Consider the following 18,226-nt stretch of genomic DNA (forward strand, 5'->3'; position numbering starts at 1 on the left):
GGTAAGGAGGAAGGGGTTAGAATATAAGGACATAAGGAGAGCCCTGCTGGATCAGACCAGTGGTCCATCTGCCAACCAGTTACTCCAGAGGGCCAAAGCCATTTGTGCCCTAGCACGGGTTCAGAGATTTACTGCCTCTGAATATGGAGGTATGGTATCTTCTCTCCTAATTGAATAATTCCGAGGACAGCCTGAGTTAGTTAAGTTTACAAGATTATAGAGGTTTACAAAATTATGCATGGGACAGAAAAGGTAGCGAAAGAAATACTTTTCTCCCTTTCCCACAATACTTGCGGTCACTCAATGAAATAGCTGAGCAGTCAGGTTAGAATGGATACAAGGAAGGATGATTAACATATGGAATTCACTGCCACAGGAGGTGGTGGTGGCTACAAGCATAGACAGCTTCAAGAGGGGATAGGATAAACATATGGAACAGAGGTCCATCAGTGGATATAAGCCACAGTGTATTGTTGGAACTTTCAGTCTGGGGCAAGTGATGCTCTGTATTCTTGGTACTTGGGGGCGGGGGGTGACAGTGGGAAGGCTTCTAGTGTCCTGGCCCCACTGATGGAGCTCCTGACAGCACCTGGGGTTTTTTGGCCATTGTGTGACAGAGTGTTGGACTGGATAGGTCATTGGCCTGATCCAACATGGCTTCTCTTATGGTGAGAGCCAGTTTGGTGTAGTGGTTAAGTGCGCGGACTCTTATCTGGGAGAACCGGGTTTGATTCCCCACTCCTCCGCTTGCTTCTGCTGGAATGGCCTTGGGTCAGCCATACCTCTGGCATAGGTTGTCCTTGAAAGGGCAGCTGCTGTGAGACCCTCTCAGCCCCACCTACCTTACAGGGTGTCTGTTGCGGGAAAGAAGATAAAGGAAATTGTGAGCTGTTCTGAGACTCTGAAATTTGGAGTGGAGAGCAGGATATAAATCCAATATCATCTTCTTCTTATGTAAGTCTGTGGATCCAGACCAGGGTTTTAATTGTGGTTAAAGAATAAAAGAATAAAACATTGCTTACAGTCAGTTTTATGAAATCGGGGCATTTGTGGGTAGGCGATCTGGCTGCAAAGCTCTCGGCAACCAAGAAGCCAAAATATTGTCAAACGTGATAAGCTGCTTTTGGGCTTTCCCAGTGGTGTGCTTGAGTGTGCAAAAGAGGGAAGTAATTCCACCCCTCTTTGTTTCCACTTCTCCTGGTTGTTTTGGAAGGTGAATTCCTAAGGTCCCACCCCACCCTGGTGTATGGGGAAAGAAATGGCAACTGCAGGGCCAATGTCAGGGGAAATGACTACCATATGGGCCAGGGGGGAAATGTACTGCAATCTTTCCCAAAACTTCAACACAAAGAAGGTTTGGAAAAGGTTGAAGAAAAGCCAGGGGGAATATCCAAAGGTGCCCAAATATACAGTCACGGGTGGCCACTCGGGCATGCCCAAATATGCTGTGATGCTGTGGGGAAGCAGGAGAAAAACTTATTCCCAAAAGCACTGAATTGGTGTGGAAGACCCCCTTGGTATGTCGGCCTGTCCGTCGAAGTATCATGTACTCTGGCTGTCAGTAGCTCTGCAAGGTCTCAGCAGAGAGAGAACGGTCTCTTCCAGTGTCTGCTACCTGAACTTCTGTTTAACTGGAGATTGCCGGGGTTGAACCTGGGGCCTTCTGTGTGCCAAGCATGTGCCTGCACTGCAGCCCTCCCTTGGTCCCATGTGGGGGCCTGCAAGCTCTATATCACTTCACTCTGCCACCATGTGGCACCCCGTAGGTCGGTGGCGTCAAACTCATTTGTTATGAGGGCCGGATTTGACATAAAGGAGACCCTGTCGGGCTGGGCCACGTGTGTCATAAAATGTACACCAGGTAGCAGAGATATAAACTTTATAAAGCACACAAACCAAAAAAAATATTAAAAAATAAAACATGCTTAAAACATTAGCACTTGTTGATCTTAAAGGTGCTTTCTTTGTATCTCTCCATGGGATCCAGGGAAGTGGGCAAAGGAAGCTCTGGCTCTTTCCTTCCTTCTCGAGGGAGCCAGGAGGGGAAGGAGCCTCAGCCAATAGAAGGAAGAGAGGCTTGGCTCAGTAGCTCTGCTGTGCAATTGAGAGAGCCTGGCAAAGCAAGCTATCCCTCCCTTTCCTCCCCAAGGGAGGAGCCTCAGCCAATGGAGAAAATAGAGACTTTGCTCTGAAGCTTCTGTATGATTGAGCAAGCCCTCCAAAGTAAGCTGTTATGCAGAAAGAAGCAAGAGAGAGGGAGAAGGAAGAAGACAGCAGCTTGATAGGAGCCCGCCAGGGGCCTGATTTGTCCCTTGGGCCACATGTTTGACACCCCTGCCGTGGGTTTGCCCACTAAGAGAACCAAAACCCCCAAACAAAGTCTCCTTTGTTTTCAGGCTGCATGGGATTTGCAGTATTTTTATGCTGTCTTTTCTCAATTCCCATGTCAAATCTCTGAGGGTAAATAAGAGAAGAATACAAATTCAGTTTAAAGTCAGCAGGAAATTTGCATTGCGACATACGAATGCCCCCTCTGAGCAATTTTCCCTGAGATGTTGACACCATTTTTCATATTGATTTCCATATCAAAGATATATCAGAACAACCATTTCAGGGCAGTGCAGACTGGAGCAACAAATCCTATAGTTGTTTTTGTTTGTACTCGCTTAAGATATCTGAATGTTGCAGGCAGTCCACTTTTAGAGCTTGTCCAGATCTATGTCCAAAGATAGATGGGCAAGAATACTCCCAGGATAAGCGTTTCCTTGGGAGAGAAGTGGCCCCATTTCTAGGGCACTGGTCAGAGTTTCACTCACTTCCTTCTCAATGCACACACACACCGTGTGAAAAATAGACTGTGAGAGGCTTACGGACATAAGAACATAAGAGAACCCATGTTGGAACAGGCCAATGGCCCATCTAGTCCAACATTCTGTGTCACATAAGAACATAAGAGAAGCCATGCTGGAACAGGCCAATGGCCCATCCAGTCCAATACTCTGTGTCACATAAGAACATAAGAGGAGCCATGTTGGATCAGGCCAATGGCCCATCCAGTCCAACACTCTGTGTCACATAAGAACATAAGAGAACCCATGTTGGAACAGGACAATGGCCCATCCAGTCCAATACTCTGTGTCACATAAGAACATAAGAGGAGCCATGTTGGAACAGGCCAGTGACCCATCCAGTCCAACACTCTGTGTCACATAAGAACATAAGAGGAGCCATGTTGGATCAGGCCAATGGCCCATCCAGTCCAACACTCTGTGTCACATAAGAACATAAGAGAACCCATGTTGGAACAGGCCAATGGCCCATCCAGTCCAACACTCTGTGTCACATAAGAAAATAAGAGAACCCATGTTGGAAGAGGCCAATGGCCCATCTAGTCCTACATTCTGTGTCACATAAGAACATAAGAGAAGCCATGTTGGATCAGGCCAATGGCCCATCCAGTCCAACACTCTGTGTCACATAAGAACATAAGAGGAGCCATGTTGGATCAGGCCAATGGCCCATCCAGTCCAACACTCTGTGTCACATAAGAGAACCCATGTTGGAACAGGCCAATGGCCCATCTAGTCCAACATTCTGTGTCACACAGTGGCAAAAAAACCCCAGGTGTCATCAGGAGCTTCATCAGTGGGGCCAGGAGCCATAGTCGTGCTGTGTTGCCTCAGGTAAGGGCAACCCAAAAAAATGTGGCTTGGCATGGCTGAGTGGGGTACTGGTGCAGAGAAGGGAGGAACAGAACCCGATGGCCAGAGCCTTCTCCTGGTTCCCAGATGGAGGTGGGGTCTCCACCTCCAGGTCCCTCAGATGGGAAGGAGGTTTTGTGCTCATCTGGGTCATCCTCCTCCCATCAAGGTGTTCCATGCTTATCCCTTCAAGCCCTCTCTGTGCCAGCTGTGAGTCAAGACCAGTCACCTTCTCTTTGACCTGATGATGAGAGGGTTTAAATAGCCTTCACATGCAAGCTGCTCCCCCCCACTCCTATTCCTTGAGCCAATCAGCCTGCAGAGGTTTCTTCCACCTCCCTCCAGCTGAGACCCCACCCCCTTTCCCCCTCGCAGCCAACCAGCTCCCTGGCTGGGTTGGGCCCTCATTTTTGCCTGCCTGTGCGTTCCTGCTGGGCTACAGAGACATGATTGACACAGCCCCACCTTCCAGCCAACCCCCACCAGCCAGTTTTGCTAGAAGAAGGTGCCAGCAGCATCCACAGTTGTCAAGCTGGGTCCCTGCAGCTCAGGGATGGCCTGTTGGACCCCTTAGGGTACCCCACCATGGGGCTGTGGCTGTAGTAAATGAAGGCATTGACTGGTATGGAGCTCCCTGCCTAGTCCTGGAGATATCTCGATATGGTGGCTATTAAGCAGCTTGGTTTGGTGTAGTGGTTAAGTGCGCGGACTCTTATCTGGGAGAACCGGGTTTGATTCCCCACTCCTCCACTTGCACCTGCTAGCATGGCCTTGGGTCAGCCATAGCTCTGGCAGAGGTTGTCCTTGAAAGGGCAGCTGCTGTGAGAGCCCTCTCCAGCCCCACCCACCTCACAGGGTGTTTGTTGTGGGGGAGGAAGGTAAAGGAGATTGTGAGCTGCTCTGAGACTCTTCGGAGTGGAGGGCGGGATATAAATCCAATATCTTCTTCTTCTTGGTTGGTCCAGATCAGGGGTGGAATTCTAGCAGGAGCTCCTTTGTATATTAGGCACCCCTGATGCAGCCAATTCTTCGAGAGCTTACAAAAAAGCCTTGTAAACTCTTGGAGGATTGGCTACATCAGGGGGTGTGGTCTAATATGCATAGGAGCTCCTGCTAAAATTCCACCCCTGGTCAAGATGATGTTTGAAACGCAGACCTGCCATTTTTTTCTTTATCATTCTTCAGATATGTACACTATGCAGTCATCCGAAGGAAACCTTTATCTGTTTCATAGTTATGTGACTTTTCCCAAAAAATCCCAGGAATTATAACTTGGCACAGATGCTGAGAATTCTCTGTTGATAATCTCTAGTCCTCTGCAAAGAACTACATTTCCAGCATCCTCTTGGAAGAGGAAATGATTATTAAAGCAGTTTAAGTCTATGACCTAGATATGCCCTTTGGAATACATTGTAAGAGAAGAAATATAAGGATTTCAATAACCATTAGTGGTTTGGCCGTATTTTGAGTGGAAGACCTTTGCTGGAATCCTTTTGGTGTAATGCAGTAAAGTTTTTGAAGGACGTTCCCTTTTTAAGGTTGCCAGATCCAACTCAGGAAATATCTGGGAACCAGTGTTCCCTCTAAGCTGAGTTAGTGTGAGCTCGCTCACAGTTTTTTAGCCTGCAGCTCACACATTTCAGGAAATATGGCCCCAGAACAAGCTAATTTATGCAGCAGCTCACAACTTTAATGCCAATAGCTCACGTAGTAGAATTTTTGCTCACAAGACTCCACAGCTTAGAGGGAGCATTGCTGGGGATGGGGCCTTTGGGGGCGGAGCCAGGATATTTTCCCATTCGAAATAAATAATGAAAATACAGCAGTGCAGTTCCCTTGAATACAGTCTTCATTTCTTCCTCCTCTTTTTTGCCTTCAAAGGGTTCTCCAGCCATTGCACTTCCAGCGAATGAAAGTGAACACATGCATACTCACAAAGCAGCCAAAATAAACAGTCTGAAAGCCCACGCTTTTGTGATCTCACTGGGGCAATTTAGTCATGGGAGTTGCTGGATGTAGCAATCTGCTGTATTTCAACCAACTTCTTCAGTCTAAATCCCTTTGCCCTAATTTTCTTGCAGAACTTTCAGCATTAGACTTCTTGGGTCGCAGGTTAGTGCTTTGTTGCTGTCGATGAGAGTCCTTGATGGCAACCAGCAAAATCAAGCCTTGGAATCGGCCTCTCCACCCAGCCTTGGGAAAGGGCAACGCTGCTTTCTCCGTGGCACTAGCAAACACAATGCCTGTGTTAGAACAGCATGATGGACTGTTTCCCATCGTGTATAGTTATAGCTATGCACCCTGTCTCCGGCGGTCCAAGGTGTCCTCATTAATGGTTGTTCCAAATTTAGCTGTTCCTGGGAGCAAGTGCCCCGAGTATAATCAAAGGCCTGGTATCCATAGCAATGACACGGAGCATCTGGAGGTGCAGGACTTGCCAAATGTTCTAATAAGGTGCGAGGTGGAAAGAATACACAACAAGGCACGATGCATTCATTCACTTTTCCTCCCTACGACAGAACGAAATTGGTTTTTAATATCTTTCCCCTCCCCTTACAAACGCAATGCAAAATACAAAACAAGTACCTGAACAAATATTTCTTTTCTTTCTCTCTCTTTTTTTCTTGCATGCCAGTTCTGTAGTGATAAGAGACTTGCTGACTCGTGTACCCCGCTAATCCATTTGTCCTCACTTTAATTTCTTGCTGCAGGAGTATCAGCATTCGTATACGGCATATTACGTCCTCAGAAAACTGCCTTACGGGTAAGCAATTGTAATGTGCATCTTCCGTTTAAGCAGGAGATTTCAGGGGTAAGAGGGCAAGGCCAATTGTCTGAATGGAACAGAGTGTGTGCAAAGCGCTGGTAGTTCTTTATGCTCTCCTCATGAAAGAGCCCAAGTAATGCATAAAGGGCTTCCTGGGGAAAGGCACATTCTCACTTTAACAACCTAGTCTTATGGTTAGCAGCAAGGGATCGTCGCTGTACCAGCACTTCCATTGATTCCAGCTAATAAACATTCCTTCCTTAATTGGAGTATTTAATTTTATTTGCCTTGTGGGTCTCAGCTCTCAATTCTAAATTTTTAAAAAGGAACTCTCACATTGCAACACCGTGTAGGTGCAGTCAGAGAGTCTGGGTTCTCTTGGCCTGGGTAGGTTTGGGTTCCCCATGTTGCATCACTCCATGCTCCCTTTCTCCTCTACATCTGATTCAGTGAGACCCTCTTGCAGCACAACAGAGCATTTCTGCTGGCCCAAGTTGCAGCCTTACTGCTCTGCAGTTGTGCAAGAGGTATACAAAACCCTGGGTGCAATATCAGAACTTGCACTGGATCCCCCATGCTGTTTGACTCTTGCGGTAGCTGGAGCGATGTGCAGCAGTATGATGTGTTTTCTGACAGAATTCTGTGGTGTTGGTTGTTGGGTACCAAATGATTCTGATGCCTGAGCTAAGGTGCTATTTATGGATTGTCATTTAATGTTTTTGCAAGTGTGTATATTTAGAGATGGTTTTATTTAATGTTGTGAAGCTCCCTGAGTCCTGTGACCCAAGGAAGGAGAGGGGTAGAAGTCTGTAAATAAAAAAACCCAGGAAACAAACATTTTGCAATGTTTGCATTTTGCAACCAAAACTACATTTCCATATGGAGATACATCACCAGGGGTGACTAAACTGTGGCTCAGAAGCCACATGTGGCTCCTTCACACGTATTGCATGGCTCATGAAGCCCTCATTGCCCCATCAGCCAGCATTGAGAAGGCATATGTCTCCTTAGATTACTTCTCCAAGCCAAGGCAGCCAGCAGCTTCGAGAATGCATTTAAAGTTAAAGTTGCTTTCTTTCCACCTCTCCCTCCCCTCCTCATCTATTTGCCTTCCTTCCTTCCTTCCCCCCCTCCCTCCTGTCTGTCTTGTGGTTCTCAAACATCTGACATTTATTCTATGCGGCTCTTACATTAAGCAAATTTGGCCACCCCCGTGTATCACGTTCAGGAAAGCTGTTTTAGCATGGAATGCATTTAAATGGCATCAGCTCAAGATGCACACTAAATCATTTGTGTGGAAGATCCAACACAAATGAATCCACAGAGAAGCCCACTGATGTTTAGTTCAACCCTAAAAAAAGTGTCTATGGTTCTGTGTACATGAACATACATGAAGCTGCCCTATACTGAATCAAACCCTTAGCCCATCAAGGTCAGTATTGTTTTTTCAGACTGTTGGTGGCTCTCCAGGGTCTCAGGCTGAGGACTTTCTCATCACCCACCACCTGGTCCTTTTTAGCAGGAGATGCCAGGGATTGGACCTGGGGCTTTCTGCATGCCACGCAGAGGCTCTTCCACTGAGCCACAGCCTCTCCCCACTGTTTGCTTGTTTGTTGCTATGCTACATCATTCACCCCAGCATGTACTTAGAGATAATGTATTGCAAGCCTATAAGAGCTGAGGATTGCTATCCGGTAAACAGAATGATTTAAAATGAAGCATGTCCATTTAAAAAGGCATATCAGTTAGAGACTTCCATGTGGCTAATTTGATTTCCTGATTTAACAATAGCTTAACTTTTTCCCAGCTGAGGCCCTTCTGGAACACAACTGTGTCCCTTGCTTTCTATTGTGTGTTCGTGGATGGCTTGTAAGCACGGATTTGCTCTGTAGGTGGAACACTTTTGTGCTTCCGGGGGTCACCCAGGGATGTTGAGTGGATTCACAGGGGGTGAGAGGAAGTGCTTCTCCACATGACAGGGCTGGCCAACGGTAGCTCCCCAGACGTTTTTTGCCTACAGCTCCCATCAACCCCAGCCATTGGCCATGCTGGCTGGGGCTGATGGGAGTTGTAGGCAAAAAACATCTGGAGAGCTACCGTTGGCTACCCCTGAGTTATGGGATTTACTTTCGCAAAGTGTTGCAAGAGGCAATAAGCTTCGAATTCTTCTAAAAGGAATAGCTGAACTTCATGGAGAATAGATTTCTCATTGCCTGTGTCTGTGGACAGAAACAGGCCCTGTCTCCAGGGCTGTCCCACCCACTAGGCAAATTAGGCATTTGCCTAGGGCGCCGAGAGGGGGGTGCCAAATTGGGCTCTCCCCCTCCCTTCCCGGCACCAAAGACAAATGGCTAATTGCCACGATTGCCAGCTCGCTGGATGGCAGTGCCAATTAGGCAGTGGCGAGCAAACCACTTCCTCCCCACCCCCTGCACACTCAGAAGAGTGATGCCAGCCTTGTCCATACCCACTTTGGCAGGCATCGCAGTAGAGCATTCTCTTAATAGTGAGCAGGATGAGACTTCTCTTCCGCATCCCTTCCAGAACCAGAAAGGAGGGGGAGCAAAGCCTCATCCTGTTCTCTATTAAGAGAGAACACTCTACGCCAAAGAGGGTAAGGACGAGCCTGGACTCGCTCCTCTGATTGTGCATGGAGAGGCAGAGTGTGGCTGTGCATTGCGCTGCCGCAGTGAAGAGGGGAGGGGGCGGCCCAGGGGTGCAACTGCGGAGGGGGGCGGTCCAGGGGTGCTGCCGCAAAGGGGGGCGGTGGGCTGTAAGTCTGCCTGGTGTGCCACACGCCCTATGGCCGGCCCTGCCTGTCCCTGACTGGTGGCTGCAGCTGCCTCAAGCCCCTCTTGGGATAACCTCTGAAGAGCAGCTGCAACAGGCAAGCAGCAGCTTCAGAAGAATACTGGGTGAGGTGCAGCACCCAGAAGTGGTCATCTTGGCAGAGAAAATGTCTCCTGATCTCTTGGATCAATGGCTTCCTGTATCAAACAGTTCTGATTTGGTTCAATACAACGCAAGTGGTCCAGTATTTTACCAACTTGATCCTTCAACAATCTTCCAAGTTCTGCTCCACAAGCATTAATCCATTCTTGAATCAACGTTCTTTCAGGTTGAATGAGTCCTCTTATAATACCAGCCAGCCTTAGGACATGGTTTTGCTCATGGCTTTCTCAACGTTTCCAAGACCTCAGCAGTAAACCAGTTTGGTGTCGTGGTTAAGTGTGCAGACTCTTATCTGGGAGAACCATGTTTGATTCCCCACTCCTCTACTTACTGCTGCTGGAATGGCCTTGGGTTAGCCATAGCTATCGCAGGAGTTGTCCTTGAAAGGGCAGCTGCTGTGAGAGCCCTCTCAGCCCCACCTACCTTACAGGGTGTCTGTTATGGGGGGAGAAGATATAGGAGATTGTAAGCCGCTCTAAGTCTCTGATGCAGAGAGAAGAGCAGGGTATAAATCTGCAGTCTTATTCTTCTTCTTAAATGCAATTTCAAACTTCAGTGTGCAAACAATACATTTCTGCTAAGGCACAAGTCATTGATAAAATATTGGAGCACTTATGTTCCATCAAACCAAATCAGAATTGTTTGATACAGGAAGCTATTGACTATAACTACCGTGTGGTCCAGCTTCTCCAGAAAGTATTTTTTTTTTCTTGCTCTATGGGATTTAATATAGACTTTTGCAACTTTGCACAGAAAAATGCCTTTGCTATGGAAATGAATTTCGCACATGAATATGCTTTTGCTATTGAAATGTAATTTGTATCTAAGTGGAGCAAAACTGAGAAGAGCACTTTAATATCTTTTATATGAATTTGTTATATGAATTCATTGAGTAAATATAGAGAATTTTACCTCATTGTTGTAATCACGGTTTATAGACACATGTCGTATTAATTTTTCCATGGTTCTCTCTGTAGTCTGGTGACAGTTTGGGACGAGCTGACATTTCCCATTCGCTATCAGTGTCGCCAACCCCCAGGTGGGTCCTGGAGATCTCCTGGAATTATGATTGATCTCTACATGACAGAGATAATTTCCTCTGGAGAAAATGGCTGCTTTGCAAAGCACTGTACTCTGCTAAGGTCCCTCCCCCCCCCCCCCCGAACTCCATACTACCCAGGTTCCAGTTCCAAGTCTCCCAATCTGGAGTTGGCAACCCCATAATCATTCCAGGGCTTTTTTTTGCAGGAGGAACTTATTTGCATATTAGGCCACACCCCCTTATATAGCCAATTCTCCTGGAGCTTACAGTAGGCCCTGTAAGAAGAACCCTGTAAGCTCTTGGAGGATTGGCTGCATCAGGGGTGTGTGGCCCAATATGCAAAGGAGTTCCTACTACATAAAAAGCCCTTATCATTGCTAATTCATAATTCCTCCTTATTATATGTACATAGATATAGGCATTATATTTAAAGGGGGGTGGAAGCCTGTAGTGCAAATGTGTCTTCCTTTTTCTAGAACTGGGCTTGCCTGAGATGGTTCCCTTTTTTGTTTTAAAGTGCTTTGCAAGGACATAAAAAATATCTGCTATATTTCAAGACAAGCCATAGAATATTCTGTAGATGTCTTAAAAGAATTCAACACACATCCATCATACAGTTTTGCAGCTCAAGATGCATCCTTCTATCTGCATCCATGGTTTTATAGCACTGCGGAACACTTTCCCATCCTTTGAGTGGAATCTTAAAGTCCAAGCATCAGCCTTACCAGGAGGAATACTCTTTTTTATTATTATTATCCTTATTTGGCAAAGGGATAGCCCATCAATGCTCTCCTCTCTTCCAGCAGCAGATGGTCGAATTAGAGGCTTATTAGCCCAGTCGAGGAGAAAGCCTCCGGGCACCTGTGCCCACCTTCCCACTAGCTTTTCTCTTCCGCGCAGTTCATGCTGCACAAGGGGGCCATCTAGTGGACACTCATTGTTTCTGTCACTTGGGCAGCTGTCCCTTCACACTCCACAAAATAATTTCCAGAAATAGGCAAGGTGACATCTTTCCTGTGGCTGGATTCCAGCTGTGCTTTGATTCACACTATCCTCAAATTCAGGCAAAATAAAGCAGTGTCTGGGGTCACTCAAAATCTTGCCTATCATGTTCCTCACATATTGTGCAGCCCTTAAAAATGTGATGCTTTGGTGATAGTCTTCCGCAAGCATTCTGTAGCTGTCTGCTGTTGATTAACTTTAGTGTGAACAATGATCACTGTATTCTTATACTACCACTAAAAATGCCCTAGGATGGGAGTCCCCAACGTGGTGCTCACCAACACCTTCCATGAAGCCCACCAGATGTTTTTAGAAAGTGGGGCTATTGCCCAGCAAGGATTTTGATTGGTCAGTGGAGATTTCATTGGACATGCAGATTTTGAAAACTCTTGGTTTGGCAGCTCCTGCCGCCACTGCACAAGGATTGTGTGACTTAGGGCTGCCCCGGCCACCAGCAGGGGATAGAGGGGAGGAGGCTAGGGTCAGTGTTCCCTCTAAGTCTTCCTGGTTAAAACACAATTTTATTTGGTAACATATGGTAACAAATTATATTTCTTGCATCATTAATAACTTATCTATTCAATTTATTACTTTCTACCCACCCCTCCCTCCGTTACTTGACCCCCGCCGGTGTTATTTACTTAAAGTACTAATGTTTAAAGGTACCCTTAACTAATAAAAACAAAAATTAATATTCTTCTTTTTTCTAAGACTTAATTATTATCAAAAATTGTCCAATGTCCTTTTATTTTCCACTCTTTTTCTACATATCTTCTGAACTTTTTCCACTCCATCTTAAAAACTTCTAAATCATAGTCTCTTAAAATTCTTGTTAATTTGTCCATTTCACTCCATGTCGTAACTTTTACAATCCAATCCCATTTCTCTAGTATTTTTCCTTGCTTTCACAACTGTGCATATAATGTCCTAGCAGCTGAAAGCAAGTACCAAATTATAGTTCTATTTTCTTTTGGAAATTTTTCCATTTGTAATCCCAACAGAAAAGTCTCTGCAACTTTCTTAAATTCATATCCCAAGATCCTAGAAATTTCTTGTTGAATCATCTGCCAATACTTTTTTGCTCTTTCACAAGTCCACCACATATGGTAGAAAGAACCTTCATGTTTTTTACATTTCCAACATCTGTCTGGCATCTTATTATTCATCTTTGCCAATTTCTTAGGAGTCATATACCATCTATACATCATTTTAAAACAGTTCTCTTTAATACTATGACATGTTGAAAGCTTCATAGAGTTCTTCCACAAATATTCCCAAGTTTCCATCTGTATTTCATTTACATTAATTGCCCACTTAATCATTTGAGATTTCACTACTTCATCTTCTGTAGACCATTTTAAAAGTAATTTATATAATTTTGAAATTAATTTTTCGTTGTCTTTAAGCAGAACTTTTTCCATTTCTGTTTGTTCTTTTCTTATTCCTTCAGTTTTAATGTCATTCTCCACCAAGCTCTTTATTTGTTGCATTTGAAACCAATCATATTTATTATTCAGCTCTTCAGCAGTTTTCAGTTCTATTTTGCCACTTCGTATTTTTAATAGCTGACTATATGACAACCACTTTTCTTCACCCGTCTTAGCTAACAACAAAGGTGTAACTTGTATGGGGTTTTCATTTATAAACATTTTATCATCTGCAAATGCTCTGTATTTATAAGTAAATCCTTTTACTTTTAATCCTTCTATTTCTTTATCTTCTTGAATTTGCATCAGTAATATTTCAAGAGTCATTATAAACAACAGTGGGGAAAGTGGACAACCTTGTCTTGTACCTTTACTAATTATCATGTCTTCTGTAAGATCAGCATTTATACATAGCCTTGCACGTTGTTCAGTATATATTGCTTTTATCATTCTTATAAAGCTTTCTCCCAGCTCTATTTTCTCCATTACTGCAAACATAAAATCCCAATTTAAATTGTCAAATGCTTTCTCTGCATCTGCAAAGAATAATGCTACTTCCTTTTCTGGATGTCTTTCATAATATTCTACAATATTTACAACAGTTCTGATATTGTCTCTTATTTGCCTTTTGGGAAGAAACCCTGCTTGATCTTCCTTTATAAAATTTATCAACTATTGTTTAAACCGTTTTGCCAAGATTTTTGTATATATTTTATAGTCATTATTTAATAATGAAATTAGTCTATAATTTTTTATGTTCGTAACATCTCTATCTTCCTTTGGAATCAATGAAATAACAGCTTCCTTCCACGTATTTGGTATTTTCCCTTTTGTTCTTATCATATTCATCAATTTCTGAAGTTTCAGGATTAACTCCTCTTTGAGGGTTTTAAAAAATTTAGCTGTATATCCATCTGGCCCAGGTGCTTTTCCATTTTCCATTGCATTAATTGCTGCTTCAATTTTTATTTTTTCAATTGGATCGTTCAAAACTTTTCACATATTTTCTGCTAAGGGTGCTATTTTTATCTTTTGTAAGTACTCATCCATCTTTTCTTTCCTTATTTTAACACCTTTAAATAACTTGGCATAATATTTAAAGAATTCTCTTTTTATTCCTTCTTGATCTACCACCTCTCTTCCATCCACCACAATTTTGTTAATAATTTTACTTTCTCTCTTTTTCTTCAGTTGCCAGGCCAAATATTTTCCGGGTTTGTTTGCTCCCTCGAAAGATTTCTGCTGCAGTCTTTTCAGATTCCATTCCAGTTCTTTATTTAACAAATGTCTCATTTGTGTTTGTAATATTGTAATCTCCCTTATAATTTTCTTTTTCCCTGGCCTCTATATTCCCTCTAAGTCTTGTGATCAAAAATTCTACTTGGTGAGCTGCTGGCATTAAAGTTGTGAGCTACTGCACAAATTAGCACTGGGGTCCTCCTTCCTGAGCTAAGACAAAAATGTGTGAGCCCGAGGTTAAAAATCTGTGAGCTAGCTCACGCTAACTGAGCTTAGAGGGAACACTAGTTAGGGTTGCTAGATTCGGATGGGGAAATTCCTAGTGATTTGGGGATAGAACCTGTGGAGGACAAGGACACAATGGGGTGCAGTGCCATAGAGTCCGCCCTCCAAAGCATCCATTTTCTCCAGGGGAACTGTAGTCTGGAGATGAGCTATAATTTGGAGGATCCCCAGGTTCCACCTAGAGGCTGGCATCGCTAGCTGAAGGTAAGCTGCAGCAGCCATTTTGCAGCTGTGCCCACCACACCAGGTCAGATTTCAAAAGGTGCCCACAGGCAAAGGAGTTGGGGACCCCTGTTTTAGAATGACAAGGAACCCCAGGCCTTTTCCCAGTATCCACATAGCTCCTGGCAAATATCCCAATGATTCAGTGACTGATAAACCGCACTACATATGTGTAACAAGCAGACAACGAGAAAGAACCAAGTAAATTCAGAACTAGGGTTCCTATCTCCCAGATCTCAGCAGGGGTTCCTCCACTTATCAGAACTTTATTTCACTGCTGGCAAAAAAAAAAAAAAAGAGTTTGCTCAAAAACTAGAGCATCAACCCCCCGACAATAGTGACACAATGACATCATTCCTTTGTTATGTCATAATGCTGCAGAAGATCCTGGAAGGAACCCAGGAGCCCTCTACTGGAGGACAAGTAGGACCAGGCAGCCCTATGCAGAACAGTTGACCAATGGAGGCTGCAGGCTTAGTTGTAGATGTTCCCAAAGTGGAATCTGAGCTCACGTAATTTAGGGATGTTATGCCCTGATCTGGGTAGCCCAGAGTGGGCTGATCGCATCATTTCATGGAACCTAAGCAGCATCAGTCCTAGCTAGTACTTGGAATGGGAGACCACCAAGGAAGTCCAGGGCTGCTATACAGAGGCAGGCAATGGCCAACCACCTTTGCTCTTCTCGCCTTGAACATCTTGCCCTATGGGGATTGCTATAAGCAGAGGTGGAATTCTAGCAGGAGCGCCTTTGCATATTAAGCCACACACCCCTGATGTAGCCAGTCTTTGAAGAGCTTGCAAAAAAAGAGCCTTGTAAGCTCTTGGAGGATTGGCAACATCAGGGGTGTGTGGCCTAATACGCAAAGGAGCTCCTGCTAGAATTCCACCCCTGACTATAAGCCAGCTGCGACTTGACAATACTTTCTGCTGCCACCCAGGCCACAATTTAGTATTTTAACGTCATCTTTTACAGTGCAATAAAGTGACCAGTCTTAGTCCTGCTTCATGAACGAGAAGTGCACAGTGAGGCCTACCAAATTATCCCTGAGCACAAAACATCTTTGGTTTCTTTCACCGCTGAATTACTGATTAGATTTCAGCACAGCTGGCGGGATGGCGTTAAACAGCCAATTACTATCGTGACATTATTAAATGTGGAATCCAGAACATAACCACGGGGGACATTAAGAACAAGAAGAGGACAATAATGCCAGCAATAGTTGAAAGCAGCAGGAAACGAGGACGACCCAACATGAGATGGATTGACTTTCTAAAGGCAGCCCTGCAAGACCTGAACAAAGTTGTTAACGACAGGACTTTGGGGAGGACATTAATTCATTGGGTTACCCTAAGTTGAGAACCACTTGATGGCACTTCACCCACACAAGAACAACCCAGGCTTTAATGTAATTGTGAAGGGCAGGGGGAAAAGTGATCCGCCACTGATTACTGAATTTCTGTGAAAATAGTTTCAAGTGGGTAGCTGTGTCGGTCTGCAGTAGAAGAGGAGGATTCAAGTCCAGTATCTCACTACAGATGCTGGTTTTCTCCCCTGTGAGCATCCCTCCTCTTCTCTAATCAAGCAGCATCTTTTTGCATGGAACAAGCCCCGTGGCACAGAGTGGTAAAGCTGCGGTATTGCAGTCGGAGCTCTCTGCTCATGACTTGAGTTCGATCCCAGCGGGAGCTGGGTTCAGGTAGCCGGCTTGAGGTTGACTCAGCCTTCCATCCTTCCGAGGTCGGTAAAATGAGTACCCAGCTTGCTGGGGGGAAAGTGTAGATGACTGGGGAAGGCACTGAGAAACAACCCTGCAAAAAGTCTGCCATGAAAACGTTGTGATGTGACATCACCCCAGAGTTGAAAACAATTGGTGCTTGCTCAGGGGACTACCTTTACCTATTTTTTTTTTGCATCCTGACTCCCTTCTGACCCTTCCTGACTGGGATATAAGGGCTCAGCGACTGCCATTCCTATTTGTATTTGACAAAGTGGCCGTGGACTCTAGGAGAGTGATAGCCTGGAAATCATGATGGTTTTAAGGTGCTAAAAAAGTAAAGGTAGTGCAAGCACTAGTCGTTTCCAACTCTGGGGTGACGTTGCTTTCACAACGTTTTCACGACCGACTTTTTTACGGGGTGGTTTGCCATTGCCTTCCCCAGTCATCTACACTTTCCCCCCAGCAAGCTGGGTACTCATCTTACTAATCTCAGGAGGATGGAAGGCTGAGTCAACTTCGAGCCAGCTACCTGAACCAGCTTCTGCCGGAATCAAACTCAGGTCTAAAATCTCTGGACTAAAATCTTGGATTTCCTATGACGACAGGGGATTTCCTAGCAAGAGTTTGAGCTTCTTGACCTGTTTGTACAGCATAACTAAGGAATGAGGGTTTGCAAATATCAGGAGAGAAATGTGTGAAGCAGAAGAAAGTCACGTAGGAATGTCTTCATGAGTGCTGACAAGATGAGCATAGTAAGGTGGGAGTATCACCCAGTGCCAGCCTAAGCAGAATTATACTCAGGGCTTTTTTTGTAGCAGGAACTCATTTGCATATTAGGCCACACACAAGGCTGGAGCGTGGGAGTAAGCCAAGTAGGCGACCACCTTGAGTACCACTTGGCCTAGGAGGCGCCCCCTCTTACTGCGCCGCCTGCTGCCCCTTGCCCGCTGAAATCTGTCTCACTCTCCCCGCTGCCGTCGATCTCACCCCGCCCGCCTCCCCCATCTGTCTCGCCCCGTCTGCCTGCCTCCCCTGTCCGTCTTGCCCTGTCTGCCCGCCTCTCCATGCCCGCTGAAGTCTGTCTCCCTGCTGCTGTCGGTCTCACCCCACCCGCCTCCCCCGTCTGTCTCGCCCCATCTGCTCGCCTCCCCCCACCTGTTTGCCCGCCTCCCCCATCCATCTTGCCCCATCTGCCCACCTCCCCCTGTCCACCCACCTCCCCTCGCCCGCTGAAGTCTGTCTCCCCGCTGCCATCGCCTGTCCGCCTCCCCCATGCCCATCCACCTGCCTCCCCGCGCTCCCAACTGAGTATTCGTGTGGAGTGCATGGTCTGATGACGTCACTTCTGGTGACATCATTGGGCCGCGTACACAAGAGGATGCAGGGGGGGCGGCTGAAACAGCCTTGGCCTGGGGGTGCAAGAACCCCTAGTGCCGAGCCTGGCCACACGGACACGCTGTAGCCAATCCTCCTGGAGCTTACAATGGGCCCTGTACTAACAGCCCTGTAAGCTCTTGGAGGATTGGCTACCGCAGAGGGGGTGTGGCCTAATATGCAAAGGAGTTCCTGATACAAAAAAATCCCTGGGTATACCATGTTAACAGAACAGAGCTGGCAACAATGAAGGGCATGATCTATAGCCAGGGCCCCCACCACGGGGGTACCATGTTGCCACCAACATCTTTCCTGATGCCCACCAAGCGTTTTTAGAAAGTGGATGGAGCCAGGCAGGTTTCCGCCCAGAGGGGCTTCTGGTTGTCCATTTGTGATTAGAGTGGTTGTGCAGATTAAAATAACATTTCAGTTATTTCCCAGTGTATTTTTTAAAAAATGTACTCCTCTTATCCCTTGCACTTGGTCTTCCTTTGGGT

General features: G+C 45.6%; 1 protein-coding gene across 2 annotated transcripts in view; it reads left to right on the forward strand.

The window, feature by feature from the left end:
• DPP6 (dipeptidyl peptidase like 6) overlaps positions 1-18,226 on the forward strand; it is a 697,605-nt gene that overhangs the window by 463,841 nt on the left and 215,538 nt on the right. For both annotated transcript variants that reach the window (XM_060248043.1, XM_060248044.1), the window contains exon 6: positions 6,413-6,465. In XM_060248043.1, coding sequence (XP_060104026.1) covers positions 6,413-6,465 — 53 coding nt within the window. The remainder of the gene's footprint in view (positions 1-6,412; positions 6,466-18,226) is intronic.

Source organism: Heteronotia binoei, chromosome 10 (assembly GCF_032191835.1).
Source record: "Heteronotia binoei isolate CCM8104 ecotype False Entrance Well chromosome 10, APGP_CSIRO_Hbin_v1, whole genome shotgun sequence".
Taxonomy (NCBI): domain Eukaryota; kingdom Metazoa; phylum Chordata; class Lepidosauria; order Squamata; family Gekkonidae; genus Heteronotia; species Heteronotia binoei.